Raw genomic sequence first — 14,816 nt, forward strand, 5'->3', positions numbered from 1 at the left:
TATGTTGCCTTTAAATAGGCACAGGAACTCACATGTGTGTGCTTCTAAAATTTCATATGTATGAGTTAGGTATATGATAAAAGCACCAACACAAACAGTGGGAATTGGATGTATTTTTCACAAGAGGCAAAATTTATTTGCTACTATACAGCAAAGTGAAGTTAGTTCTTTTCAGGTTTCCTTCTGGATAGCTTGTACTCTCAGGGGCACATAGTTTTATTCAGTAAAATGAGTTATTAGAGACCTTGGGGTCTAAGAGATCTCAACCTTTTTCTCAAACTGTACATGGGTAAGAAGGGCAGCTGTTATCTCATGGGCCACTGTTGGCAGAACCTGCGCTGCAGGATGAACAAAATAAGGAGCCTGATGAAGATGCTTAGGAGACCCCAGGAAAGGTGACACGTAATGTAGAAGCAGGACACTTAGCCTTGAAGCATATATAGCATAGACTTCTGATAGACCAGGCAAATTACATAAGCACCTGTCAGTCAAAAGACCATGAGAATCTGTACTGGACAGTTACGAATATTTTATAGCACTTAATGGCTACAGAATTTCACATCACTATTTAGACAGATGAACCTCCAAGGAAAAAGTCATTTATTCTCAAGTCAGTGCATCTTCTCAGAAAATAACAATTTCCGTATGAAATAAAGATACTTTACAGATATTTAGAGTGGAGAAGGTGATGGCACTCCACTCCAGTACTCTTGCCTGGAAAATCCCATGGACGGAGCAGCCTGGTAGGCTGCAGTCCATGGGGTCGCTAAGAGTCAGACACGACTGATCGACTTCACTTTCACTTTTCACTTTCGTGCGTAGGAGGAGGAAATGGCAACCCACTCCAGTGTTCTTGCCCAGAAAATCCCAGGGACGGGGGAGCCTGGTGGGCTGCCGTCTATGGGGTTGCACAGAGTTGGACATGACTGGAGTGACTTAGCAGCAGCAGCAGCAGCAGAGTTGGAATATTTAACTGGGGATGTGTAGCAGATGTCTTCCTTGGAGGATATTCAACAGAACTTACCTGAAGAAGTTGCCATGGAAGTTCCTAAGACAAAATTAGAACATTTACCAGGAGCTGACATGAGAAATATGACCTGAAGAGGAAAAAAACCAGCACCTGTTTATCTCAGGTTCTCCTTAGCTTCCTTGTTGGGTCCACAGGCCTTGGTCCCTTGAGAGCAGGGATCGAACTTCCAATGCTGGGATGGACTACAGTGAAATATCTCCCTCATCTGCTGTTTTATTTTATTAGTTTCACTCTGGTTTTAAATTTAGTGAACTATTCTGACCGCAGTGAACCTAAAGAATTGGTTTTCTGTTTGATTGGGCCTCTGTTGTAAGTTATTAGTATGTTTTGGTTTTCATGCATATCTGCTCATTCACCTGAAAATAAACATGTTGGAAGTATTTCTTCTGAGCTTTCTGGAAGGAAGTTGGTTGGTGTGATTAACTGAACAAAGAGCAGTTAAAATTTTTATACTCTCATGTGGTAATTTTGGGAGTGGTGACCTCCAGATTTTACCTCACTTAAACATCCAGGTATTTACAGAAGGAAAACTCCTCAAACCTTTCAGTAGATGCTGTTATTAATGTTTCCTCATCTTAGGGTTTAACAGCACCTCGTAGGCTAACTTGCTTGCCCAGCATTTGTTGTGTGTTGTCATGTAATGAAGGCCTTAGGCTGGCTGACCTCCATTAGTCTGCTGTCTAAGCCTGAGAAATGGTTCCTCCCTCCACTTCTCCACTTCGTTCATTCCATCTTTCAGTTGCTCTCATACCCCTCGCTCCTTCCCATCTTTTCACTGAAACAAATTATTTTCTTCTTTTCCTTCCAACTATTTTTCTGTCTTATTCTTCCTCATTATCTCCAAATTCTTAAAAGAACAGTTTATGCCTCTGACCCCTTCTCCTTCACTGTCTCTCTGACCTTTGACCTCTGACCTTGATTCCCATAAGATGCTTCTACCTTTGTGGAGGAGGGTTCGTCTTCAGCTCGAAATCTCTCCCTCTAGGGAGTTTCTGCATATTTTCTTTCATTCTCTTACCCTACTAATCCCACCCTGCCTTTCTAGATTGGATATTTTTAATTTTTGGCATCATCATTTTTTCTCCCTCATTAAAACTCTTTCACGTCTATGTCATCAAACCCTTTCTGCCTTCAGTCGACATGCATGGAATTACTGAATGAAGCAGTGAATAGGTACTGCTGTTTCCATAATGAATGCTGAGTTTGGAAGCAGAATGGTAAAAATTTTCAGCTTTCCCCATCGTCTGGATTAATTTTTTTTCAGAGTAGCGTCATAACTTTATTGAAGTGCCCTGGATTGCCCACATATCACATGGTTCCATATTTATGTGTAGATCTAAAACCTTCTGAAGCCAAGTAGGAAATTAATTTTATTCCTTTTAGTTCTACTTCATTAATTGAGAAAAAACATGAACTTACAAAAAGATTTTTTAAAAAGAATCTCAACGATAAATTAATATTTTTTTCACTTAAAAAATAAAAGTTTCCTTCATGTATGAGCATTTCTTGTAAAATATGTTAGGAAAAAGTTCTGAGTCCCTAAAATAGCAAAACTTGTTCTGTATGCATTTACTATTCAGTCAAAGGTTTTTCTCTGGTCCTCCTCCCCACCTTCCTTTGTACACAAGCTTTGCACTTTGGTATCATGTCTGTGACATAACTATGTGGCAGACTGTCTGATCTACCTTTGAACGTGATGTAATTGCTGGCTGAAGAGCCCATGCAGCTTAACTCATACTTGCAGGTCCCAGGGATTGCAAACTTTCTTTGTTTTATAGATAGCACTTGATAATGAATTCACAGTTTCTCTGTAATAAGAAGTCCCATCAGTGTTTTGACAATAATGACTCAGGCTTAAAGATAAGCTGGTGAGTTGGAGGGGGCTGGTGGAAAGGACAGAATTGGCTTGAAGTCTCTCTGTGCCTAAAGATGTTGTGGCCAGCAGAGCTCAGCTGTGATGACAAGACTGATACTGGGTATAATTCTGTTTCTCTTATGCTTCTGAAGGTCTGCAGATAATTTACTTGCCACTTCTCAATGAGATACAGATTTGACTTGTGATCAATACTAGTCTCTCTATTAAAAATTATTTCATTGACTTTCTTACCATGTAACATAAACTCTTCTTAGGTTTCTGAACTCCCTTTGAGAACTCAAAGCTGAAAAATATCTTCCTCTGTTTTTTTTATATTGGCCAGATTGTATTTTCACTGTTGGAATGAAAATTCATATTCATACTTTGAAGTAAGAGGTCTTTGTGCATTTTTATACTAAAGAGGCTTTCTAGACAAGGTGAGTAGATTGACAACATTTCCCCCTTTTTTTAATTTTCAGGTTGACGCCTTTCCTCCCAATGGTTATGGCTTATACAATATAGTAGGGAACGCCTGGGAGTGGACTTCAGACTGGTGGACTGTTCACCATTCTGCTGAAGAAACGATTAACCCAGTGAGTATTAGTCTCAGAATATGTATTATGAAAAGGTTACACCCATCCTTTGGGCAGATTATGGTAGGAATTTCGTGTGTTTTGGCTATTTATGTACTATTGAAATTAATCTTGGAATTTCCCCAAGGAATATTAAGCACATCTTTTTTTTTTTTTTTCCCCAACCTTAAGGCATTGTGTAGAAATGTCCGTGGACATTTTGTATGCTGCTGGATCGTTTTGGTGATAATGATTTGAGGAAATCTGCCTATAACTTTAGAAATTATATTCAGCCTCATAAATGTGATCAAAGTAATGAGATATATAAATAACTAGGAAAATTCATTAATGTTTGTTAATAACTAGTGAGATCTGGTAGATGGTATTTATTGTGCTGCTAATTGCCTGAGTTTTCATTGGCTGAAATTTTGATTGAAGAACATTGTTTGGAGAAAATGAGAAGGATGTTTTCTGGGTGAATGCTGAATCAGGAAGTTGAGTCATTTGGTGATTATTTCCTGAACTCCACAGTATGTCAGTTCATAAACCTTGGGAATGTAGCAAAACTAAGTTAAATTTTACCTTCTCTGGCACGGGAGGACTATTGATTGCAGCTAGTGGGCTACTCTGCCTCTAAAGCCAAGCTCTCTCAGCATATATAATGATTTAGACACTATAAGAATTAGGTGTGCGAGTGGGAAGTACTTCCTTTAAAAAGAACATGTCTGAGTATTTCTTGTGTGAACAGATTGGGGGGGGAAATGCCATTTAAAAATCCTATCTCTAGCAAACTAGACATTCATAAGTCAGATCCAGGAATATATATTTATACCCAAACTAGCTAGACTGGGAACTTAATAACCTTAACCTCTTGAAAACTTACAAAAGGTAGTGATAAAGACAATTAATTCTTTGATCTCTTCTCAGTGAAAGGTTAAACAGCTCAGAGTAGTTGAAGAAATTTTCAGACTCTGTGCCTCCGGCCTTCTTTTTTTTCAGAATTTAGGCATAAATTTATGTGATATGCTTGTTTTTTCTTCACAGAATAACACATGAGTTGCTCATGAATAATCTATAGACAGAAATCTCCTTTTTGGGGGGCAGATTAAAAAGCTGAGTTCTTCAGAAATGGTCATTTCCTCTTTGGTTTCCTTGGCAGGGCTGGTGGAATTAGTGGTCAAAGGCAACCCATCTCTCTAACGTGAGAGTAAGATTGTGAAATTTTCGGTGGGTTTGAGGTTGGGAGACGCCATTCTCTACTGGCACAATGTGACTTGGCGTTTGCTGTCAGAAGCAGAAATAGAATTTTTTTCTCCCCTTAGATGAAAGCATCTGCATGTTTGGAAAGGGTGCACAAGGCTTCAAAATTCTGGCAAGTTGTGAATGTATTTCTGTGACCATCTGTTGTCGAGCTGAGTGCTTATTAGCTTTCAGTTTTATAATTGCTTGTGTTGCTTCTAAGGATTTACAGAAAAATCCATATATTCTTGTTTTCACAGTCCCAGGCTCTGATCTTGGATGTTGTCTTTGCTCTATAAATCATTAGCCTTGTAGGTTTCTTTCACAGAGGCCTTATTTGCTTCCTGGTTTGACTGGGATTAAATTCACCAGTTTGGAGGACTGAACCCCAATTCCCTTGCAAACTCAGACTCTATCATTCAAATCTTGACAGCGCCACTGTTGCCTCTCTGTGTTACCACATCAGCCTCCCAGTTGGGCTCCCTGGCTTCATTCTTTCTGCTCTGTTGCAGCTGGAATGATCTTTATAGAGAATACGGTTAATGCTCTCACTCCTCTGTTTAAAGAATAAATGAAGTACAGACTCTTGAACATGACTTCTGAAGGCTAAAATAATTTAACTGTTGCTGATCACTCAGTGACCACAGCTTTTTCTTCCTTTCAACATTTCATTTTGAAACGTTACAAAAGTTCAGAAAATAGCATAACAGAGACCTATGTATCTGGCATTACGATTTAACATATACTGACAGCTTATTGTATTTACTGTATTTCTTTTAACCAAAGAGATAGAACAAAAACTACTCTATCAACACTTGATATTTGTCGGTATTTTTAATTTAAGCTGTTCTGGTCTGTGTATAGTGCTATCTCACTGTGGTTTTTTAGTCATTACGTATATATGTATTTTTTTCTTATTTTATTGAAGTAGAATTGATTTACAATATATTAATTTCCACTGTACAGCCTAGTGATTCAGTTTATGTATATATATACACATATATTCTTTTTATATATGTGTATATATGCATACTTTATATATATTCATATACACACATTCTTTTTCATATTCTTTTCCATTATGGTTATCACAGGATAGTGAATACAGTACCCTGTGCTATATTGTTGTTTATCCATTCTTTATATATGAGTTTATATTTAGTCATCATATATTGAAGTCTGTATCTGATAACTCTCATAGCATGCCACTCAGTTGACCAGCTTCTGTTGTGTGCCGTTCTTGGGTTTTGGTTACATCTTATTTTCTCATATGCTTCAGTATTTTTGATTGAGTACCAGACATTGTGTGAGATAAACTGTAGAGATTGTTTGAGATCTGGAGAGTGGAATCTCTCTCTAGAGCAGGCTTATCTTTGCTTCTGGAAACTTACATATCATATTAGCTATTCTAGCCAGTAATTGAGGTGATTTGAAGCTCAGCTTCAGTCCTTGTGAGGGCTAGATGTATATAGCTCCTCAGGGTGCCAGCCAGTGGGCTAGGGGGTTTCCACGACTCTTCTTCCTTGGAGGGCCCTGTGAAAGTTGCTCAGTTGTGTCCGATTCTTTGCGACCCCATGGGCTGTATAGTCCATGAAATTCTCCAAGCCAAAATACTGGAGTGGGTAGCCTTTCCCTTCTCCAGGGGATCTTCCCAATCCAGGGATCAAACCCAGGTCTCCTGCATTGCAGGCAGATTCTTTACCAGCTGAGCCACCATGAAGGCCCTAAGCTCCAATTGTTTCCTTGGGGCCCATGAGTCTATGCAAAGTTCTGTTCAGCTTCTCAGTATTACACTTGCTGCAGCTGGAATCAGCTGACCTCTGGGAAAATAAGCTCACCTCTCTGGCCTTGTCTTCAGTCTGGGATTTGAGCTCAGCAGTTCCTCACAGCTCTTGATAGTTCTCACCTGAGCTGGTTTAAACTCCCATTTCTCTTCAAGGTCTTAATTTATCTGCCTTTCTTCCCTAAGGGCTGTGTGTCTCCAGCGCCTAGCAAAGAACTTGGTCCTGTAATAAAGCCAGTTCCAGATACCTAGAATCGAATCAAAGAGAGTTTGATCACTGTTCATACTGGAGGTGTTTCAAAAGCAAAAGCTAGTTAAAAACATATATTTTCAGGGTAAGTTTTGAACCAAAGTAAACATTTCAACCCAGAAACGGACCTCTTCAGTGTCATGTGTATATTTTAGCTCCAAGACTAACTCATAATGGCAAATACTTTTCAAGCTTCTTTGGGGAACTTGGGAACAGTCAGTGCTCTGTAGGCAGAGGCTATTCAGGGAATACCTTTTTCTTGTTCAGTGACTTCCAGGGAGCAAAAGTTAATCATTAGTGTTTATTTTATTGGCTAGTAACACCTTGTATGCTTTGTACACAAAATCCTAGGAGAGGCGGAGGTATTTGGCCATATGGAGTGAGGGTCAGTTTGGTCTTGCCTGGTAGAAGGTTCTGGGGAGTGTCCATGCATGCATGTGTGTAATTTTCGAAACTGCTTAGGTTGACAGCCTGTCTTTCTACACAGGTGCAATCCAGAGTGTGGCCGCTGATGCTACTTTTTTAACCCAATTAAGAAGTAATTTGTATGTGTGTGTGTGTGTTTTCCTTTGTAGTTACTTTACCTAGAAACCCAGATTAATCTCTGGAAGTGTGTGGTGGTACTTGTATGCTTAGTCGCTCAGTCTTGTCTGACTCTTTGTAACCCCATGAACTGTAGCCCTCCAGACTCCTCTGTCCATGGGATTTCCCAGGCAAGAATAGTGGAATGGGTTGCCATTTTCTCCTCCAGGGGATCTTCCTGACCCAGAGGTCGAGCTCACACATCTCGCACTGGCAAGCAGATTCTTTACCACTGAGCCACATGGCAATCCCCCAGAAGTGTGGTGCTTTCAGTCAAAGACTATATAGCACTTATCTAGCATCCTGATTTCCCACACCTACATCCTTACTTCACTACCCTAGTACCATACCCGGGGTACCATGGTACTCTGGTTCACTGGTGATACAAAAGGATAGAGTAATCTGTAATATCTTTGCCACTCTCACTTAAGGTACACAGTTTCATTTGGGCAGCTTTTTTTCTGTCCTAAGGGAAAGAAATATAGCCTTAGAATTAGTCAAAGTAATGTGGATTTTAGCTCTACCAGTTGATCTTAAAGGAATCTCTCTAAGGTTAGGACATACCTTAAGTTCCCTTATATACAAATTGGGAATAATTATACCTATCTCATGAAATTGTTGGCAAGTTAGATCTGATAATGTTGCATGTGAAAATATAACTTTAGACCCCAAAAGTACTATTGTGCTAGTGATTTACTTTTTCTTTTTCTTAATTATTTTTTGCTACGTAATTGGAAGATTATATGCTTCTTTTCGGGCTTCCCAGGTGGGTCAGTGGTAAAGAATCCAGCTGCCAGTGCAAAAGACGTGGGTTCTATCTCTGGGTTGGGCATATCCCCTAGAGGAGGAAATGGCAACCCACTCCAGTATTCTTGCCTGGAAAGTCCCATTGACAGAGGAGCCTGGTGGGCTGCAGTCCATGGGGTTGCAAAAGAGTTGAACACGACTGAACAACTGCACACATACAAATATATGCTTCTATTCAGCAGAATTAACAAGAAATGTTGGCCTTTGGGAGCAGAGGAGGAGAAAATGATGTTTATAAATAATGAATGCCTAATATTCTTCCTATCCTTACCTTTTGTTAACATATCACGTAGTCATCCTTACAATGAAAATCTTGCTTTGTGGCTCATTAGAGTCCATTGGGAATAAAGTTTCCCAAAAAGTATTCCTCCTCTGAATGAATCCCTGATGCTTGTCAGATGCTATTAGCCAGAGATTCTGTTTGTTCTGTTTTTGTCAATGTGGAGTTTGACTGTTCAGTTAGATCATATAGCTCTAGACATTTTGGGAAATGTGTTGTTTTGCAAGGCTGCGGTGTTGTGGTGTGGAACTGACCAGAGAAAACATAAGCCCTCCTGTTGTGCTGGTTGTGGTTTGGAGTTTGCACTCTGCATGTTTTGAAGAACACACCTCTGACCCTTGCCTGTCACACAGGACACGTGCCAACCTCTGACCTGAGGTCAAAATGGACCACATATTGGCAGGTGCCTCATGGTCAGTCCTGTTTTTGCCATTGGGTGATTGGACTTGGAACTTGGACTTGAATTTGTCCATCCTCTAAATTCTGCATTTATTTGTTCCTTGTCCCAATAATGCCTCCTCTGGCCACATACCACTATATGAATCAATGAATTTTGTGCATCAGAAATGTTAGACTCCTGCTTAGCCTGTTTCCCAGACCTCCTCTGCCTATGGCATGAGACTGGCCTTGTCTAAGCCTGGCAAGAGACAGTAAATATCACATCTTCCTGAGTTGAGACTGTCTCACCCATCAGCTGCCCCCTTGGCAGCCTATTCAGCGCAGCTCACATTCCTGGAATTCCACTTGTAGGTAGTAGTGCACAGAGAAGTTGGTTAAGGATTTTTATCTCACATGAGACCCTTTATTCACGTATTTTCAATGAGGACAGTTTATAATAAATCAGTTTGATGGAAAAGTAACCTGGTGTTCAAAATGAAAAAGACATGAAAATATTAAGGAAGTTGACTTAAACTTGATAATAAATTACTATGGTTGTAAATTATACTTAGTAAGTCCCAAAGGAAAAGCAGAGTGATCAAACAACATCAATCCCTTGAGGCCATGTTTATGAAAAGAATTTCATCTTCTTCTCCCTAGTGGAAGATGGAAATTGTTCCAGAGGAACAGCTGATGTTGATCTATAGCCACTTTTCTTTGTGGTTGTGGAGCAAGGTTGGTCATTCAACAACCACAAAAAACTGTTGAGAAACAGAGGAAATAAGCTTGAGTATATATGGCTCAGATATTTAGATCCTGTAAACGAATTTTCAAACACAGTATCCAGACACATGCTTCTTGCTTGAAAAGAGTGAATGCTAATTCCAGTTGCTATTTCAAAGGTGGTAAAAATGCTGTGTTTGTTCATAATATTACCTCGAGTCTCATGTTATAACTCTTGACTCCTGAGCAGACAGAGCGGGACACCCAGATATATCGTGGCCCCCTCTCTTAGTTTGGAGGACCAGTGGATCTTGGTGGGAAATGAAAAACTGCAGCCCCTACCACTGTAGGACCCCTGTTTTGATCCTAGTGACACGTGTGGTCCTGCACCCTTGAGCTTCAAACGTCCTGGGCCCGAGAACGCTCTGATACCTAGGGCATCTAGTTGTGTCATCAGATGTGCCCACTGTTTGATGTTCTTCCACGGCCAACCGAATATTTTCACCCCCAGAGCTTCAGCTCACCGGTTGTCATTGCACAGTTGGTGAGGACACAGAACATGGCTTCTGTCTTGTGCATGCAAGCTTTTCAGACCCCACCAAAAACTTTCACAGCCTGTGCCCCCTCATCTTTCTCTTTCTAGATGAACATCCCCATCCTTTCACTTGCACCTGGAATAACTTGGATTCTAATCCAGGGCAACTGGGGTTACAGTCCTCTGTATAATATGGGTGGGAAAAAAGTCCCCTTTTCTACATGAGCATCCAGAAATGTACACAGCATTCTATCTATATTCCCTGATAGATGCAAATGATAGTGCAGCAGTCCTTTTCCCTCCTTCTCTGTCACTGGGTCTCAGACTGTGGTAGCCATTAAAGGCTGCACCAGTGGAATCCAGTCGAGGGTTTTTGAATTTTGTTGCTGTCACTGTGGTTAACATGTGACCCTGGGCAAGTCACTTAACTACTCTGGGACTCAGGTTTGCTTCTTTCATCAGTGGGGACAGAGTTGCTGTGATTGAGAGTGTTGGTAGCTACTTAGACCAACATTTGGCAAAGAGCAAGCATATGGTACATCCGGCTTTGGTTTTCAACGTTGCTGGTTCTGTCCCCCTTCTGCCACGTGGCCTCTCACTATCACGTGCAGTTGCAGCAGCAACAGGAAGAGCAGCATCTCACCGTTGACCTCTCATAAGCTTGCAGTAGCCAAAGAGTACTTCCTCTTTTTCTCCTGGCTTCCCTGGTAGCTCAGACGGTAAAGAATTTGCCTGCAGTGTGGGAGCTGCTGCTGCTGCTGCTAAGTCGCTTCAGTCGTGTCCAACTCTGTGCGACCCCATAGACGGCAGCCCACCAGGCTCCCCTGTCCCTGGGATTCTCCAGGCAAGAATACTGGAGTGGGTTGCCATCTCCTTCTCCAATGCATGAAAGTGAAAAGTGAAAGTGAAGTCGCTCAGTCGTGTCCGACTCTTAGCGACCCCATGGACTGCAGCCCACCAGGCTCCTCCATCCATGGGATTTTCCAGGCAAGAGTACCGGAGTGGGGAGACCCCAATTCAATTCCTGGGTTGGGAAAACCCCATGGAGAAGGGATAGGCTACCCACTCCAGTATTCTTGGGCTTTCCTGGTAGCTCAGGTGGTAAAGAATCTGCCTGCAATCGGGGAGACCTGGGTTAAATTCCTGGGGTGGGAAGATCCCCTGGAGGAGGTCATGGTAACCCCCTCTAGTATTCTTGCCTGGAGAATTCATGGGACAGAGGAGCCTAGCGGGCAGCAGTCCATAGGGTCACAAAAGTCGGACACGACTGAGCGACTTAGCACACACACTTTGCCCCCCATGTTTATTGACTTTAGGCTGAGTCTCTTTAAATATTATTATTATACAGCTGTGTTTTATGCATTTATTTATAGGTAGTTTTTAAACTGTTTTGAATCTTATCTTAGTGGCCCTATTTTGAAATGTAATGAAGAGCCTATCTCTTCTTTCCATCAAATTCAATTTTTTTTTTTAAATCAGTTTCAGCCTTGAGAGGCAGCTTACAGACTTCATTGTGACTATCAGTCCTGTCATTTATGGTAGTGGTTTTCCCTTACAACCTACTAGAATCAACCAGTTCAGCTGTTTTTTTTGTTGTTGTTGTTATCAATAGCTGCATAAATGAGACGAGGCTGATGGCAGAGCCCTACAGCCATGGGCTCAGCCCGCATTTCCTGAGAACTTACTGTGTTGTGGGGCTGTGTTGGCTCTCAGGGATTCAAAGATGCACGAGATAGCCTTGCTGTTAGGGAATGTCTAGTCTAGGGAGAGGTGGCGATCAGGTAAATCAAGATGTGCTGTGGTCACAGTTGCTGCTGGGACTTCCCTGGTGGTCCAGTGGTTAAAAATCTCTCTTGCAGTGGATGAGACCCCCGTTTGATCTCAGGTCAAGAAAGATCCCACATACTGCAGAGCTGCTAACCCTATGCACCACCATCACTGTGCCTATGCTCTAGAGCCTGCGTGTTGCAACTACTGAAGCCCAGGTGCCCTAGAGCCTGTGCTCTGCAACCAGAGAAGCCACTGCAATGAGAAGTCCATATACTGCAAGTAGAGAGTAGCCCCCCACCCACTTGCTACAACTAGAGAAAAACCCTCCCAGCAACAAAGACCCAGCGCAGTCAAAGCTAAATAAATAAATCTTCAGAAAAAGAGTTGCTGCTGATGTGGTTGTGATGGGCCCTCGTTGAGCTCTGTTCTCTGCTGGTTGGAGCTGAGAAGGCTTTTCTGAGGAGGTGGCCTTAGGAAGGGTGGCAGCAGCTGTGTGCCAGGTCCTTGGCATCCAAACACAGGAAGGCCAGGGTGTGGCCTCGTGAGGAATTCATGGTCAGCAGAGGAAGGATTTTCATCCTTTACCCTGCTGCTTTCGGATCCCTTGGAGAAGGGAATGGCAACCCACTCCAGTATTCTTGTCTGGGAAATCCCATGGACAGAGGAGCCTGGCAGGCTACAGCCCATGGGGTCACAAAGAGTCAGACACGACTTAGCAACTAAACAACAACAGCTTCAGTTTCTTGAAGTAAAGCCCCAAAGCCATACCTGCCCTCTGCTTGCCCTTCAGTCCCAGAGTGTCTTACCTTTTCATACTCACAGTAAAAGCAGTGAGGGGGTGTGTTTCTTTCTTCTGATTTTGCTGCAGTGTATTTTTCCCATCCTTATGGGCACAACTGAGCTGTGTAAAGAATTTCCGTTAGCTGACCAATTAGGGGCTTAGGAGAGTGACTGGTGAATCGTCTTCCTTCATTTGGCATGCTCAGTGAAAGGGCTTTATGAACTCTGTTTCACAATGTAGAGCACTTCTGGGAGGGGAGAGACATCTGCTCTACGATAGGGGTAACAGAAGGGCAGCATCGCCGGTTGGGGTTATAACAGAAACATTACAGGCAGAGAGTTTGCTCATGTGCTTATTTGCCGTCCTCTGTCACATTCTTCCAGCTGTGCTGAATGACAGAACCATGGCTTGGTGATGAAAGCAGAGGTCAATAGCCTGGAATTTCACCTGAGATTTAGCTTGAAAATGTCCAGGGGCCTTGGGTGAGTCATCTTGCCCTTGTCTGGCTTCCTGCTTCATCTGTAAATGTTGCTAGGGATGTAGCAAGTCATTCCCAGGACACAGTCAGTCTGGACAACAGCCCTGGGGTCTGGTGCTGGCTTGGGAAGTAGGATGAAGTGGGATGAAGTAGTAGGATGAAGAAGCTGTTGGAATGTGCTTAAGAGGACAGGTTTTAAAATGATTCACACTCCGTTGTTCCACATTCTAGTTCTGCCCTTTGATGGCAAGGTGGCCTTAGGAGAAAGGGGTGACATCTTTTGATTTTGTTTCTTTGTCTATAAAGTGGGAGTAACAGGAAAATTTAAGGACGTTGGGTTGTTCTGAGGATTCACAAGAAATTCAAGCATGTGGTCCTGTATCTGCCACACAGTAAAAGAGAGCTAATTACTTTCCAAGCACATCTCAGTCAAAACATCCTTTTTGAAAATCCTTTCCCCTTCAGCATGCCCTATTACTTGTTAGACCAAATTGTGTTCTTTTCTTCCATTTTATTTGTTAATAAGCATTTACTGAGCACTTGCTCGGAGAAGGCAGTGGCACCCCACTCCAGTACTTTTTCCGTGGAAAATCCCATGGATGGAGGAGCCTGGGAGGCTGCAGTCCATGAGGTTGCTAGAGTCGGACACTACTGAGCGACTTCACTTTCACTTTTCACTTTTATGCATTGGAGAAGGAAATGGCAACCCACTCCAGTGTTCTTGCCTGGAGAATCCCAGGGACGGGGAAGCCTGGTGGGCTGCCGTCTCTGGGGTCGCACAGAGTTGGACACGACTGAAGTAACTTAGCAGCAGCAGCAGCAGAGCACTTGCTCTGGGCTAGGGGCAGATATAAACATCACACCATCCTTGTCTACAAAGAGTTTGATTTTCAGAATCCCTAATTATGTTTCCTTCCATGGTGTGTGCATGCTAAGTCACTTCACTTGTGTCCGACTCTTTGCGGCCCCATGGACTGTAGCCTGGCAGGCTCCTCTCTCCATGGGATTCTCCAGGCAAGAATACTGAAGTGGGTTGCCATGCCCTTCTCCAGGGGATCTTTCCAACCTAGGGATCAAACCCATGTCTCCTACATTGCAGGCAGACTCTTTACTGCTACGCTACCAGGGAAGCCCTCCTTCCATGGTACTAGGAAGCTTTTGCCTCACTGATGCTTAGGAAATCAGAACCAAAACCCAGGTTTTTTGGCTCCCCTTCAGATTTGTTTATTCCTTCCCTGCACCTCTGTTTAACTGGAAGGGAACAGAGGGAAGGGAGGGTGGAGAGCTGACAGGGTCTCTGTCACTTGGTTCCCTTATTTATTTGGGTCTACAGTTGACAGGCCAGGTCTGAGCAGCGTTTCTGGTCAGAGGGGTACTCACCAGATTTTAAGTGTCAGGAGGCCTCCATTACGGGTCAGTTGCCTAAGGTTTTTTCTTCTCTGTTCCTGGTGTGGTTTGAAGTATGAATTGACAGCCAGAAGCTTAGGTGCTGTATGCAGAGCCAGATCCTCTCCATCGGGCTTGGCATCCCATCTTCCACCTCCGTGACCCTCCCTTCCCATGTTCTTCCTACTTTAGCCTCCCTGGACAGATTATTTTTTTATGTGAATCCCCCAGCACTCCCCCAGTATCACAGCCCCTAATTTATGCTTAACATTTTCAGCCAAGGCCTCTATCTCATCATGCTTGACAGTCAGCAAAGGTTAATATATGTGTATATTCCGGTACACAGAATAATTCTCTTCTTTACAAT

General features: G+C 42.6%; 1 protein-coding gene across 1 annotated transcript in view; it reads left to right on the top strand.

Moving 5' to 3' along the window:
* Nucleotides 1-14,816, top strand: part of SUMF1 (sulfatase modifying factor 1) — a 97,177-nt gene that overhangs the window by 46,428 nt on the left and 35,933 nt on the right. Inside the window, exon 7 of the mRNA XM_005896167.2 lies at nt 3,365-3,478. Coding sequence (XP_005896229.1) covers nt 3,365-3,478 — 114 coding nt within the window. The remainder of the gene's footprint in view (nt 1-3,364; nt 3,479-14,816) is intronic.

The sequence above is a fragment of the Bos mutus genome, chromosome 22, assembly GCF_027580195.1.
Source record: "Bos mutus isolate GX-2022 chromosome 22, NWIPB_WYAK_1.1, whole genome shotgun sequence".
Lineage (NCBI taxonomy): Eukaryota > Metazoa > Chordata > Mammalia > Artiodactyla > Bovidae > Bos > Bos mutus.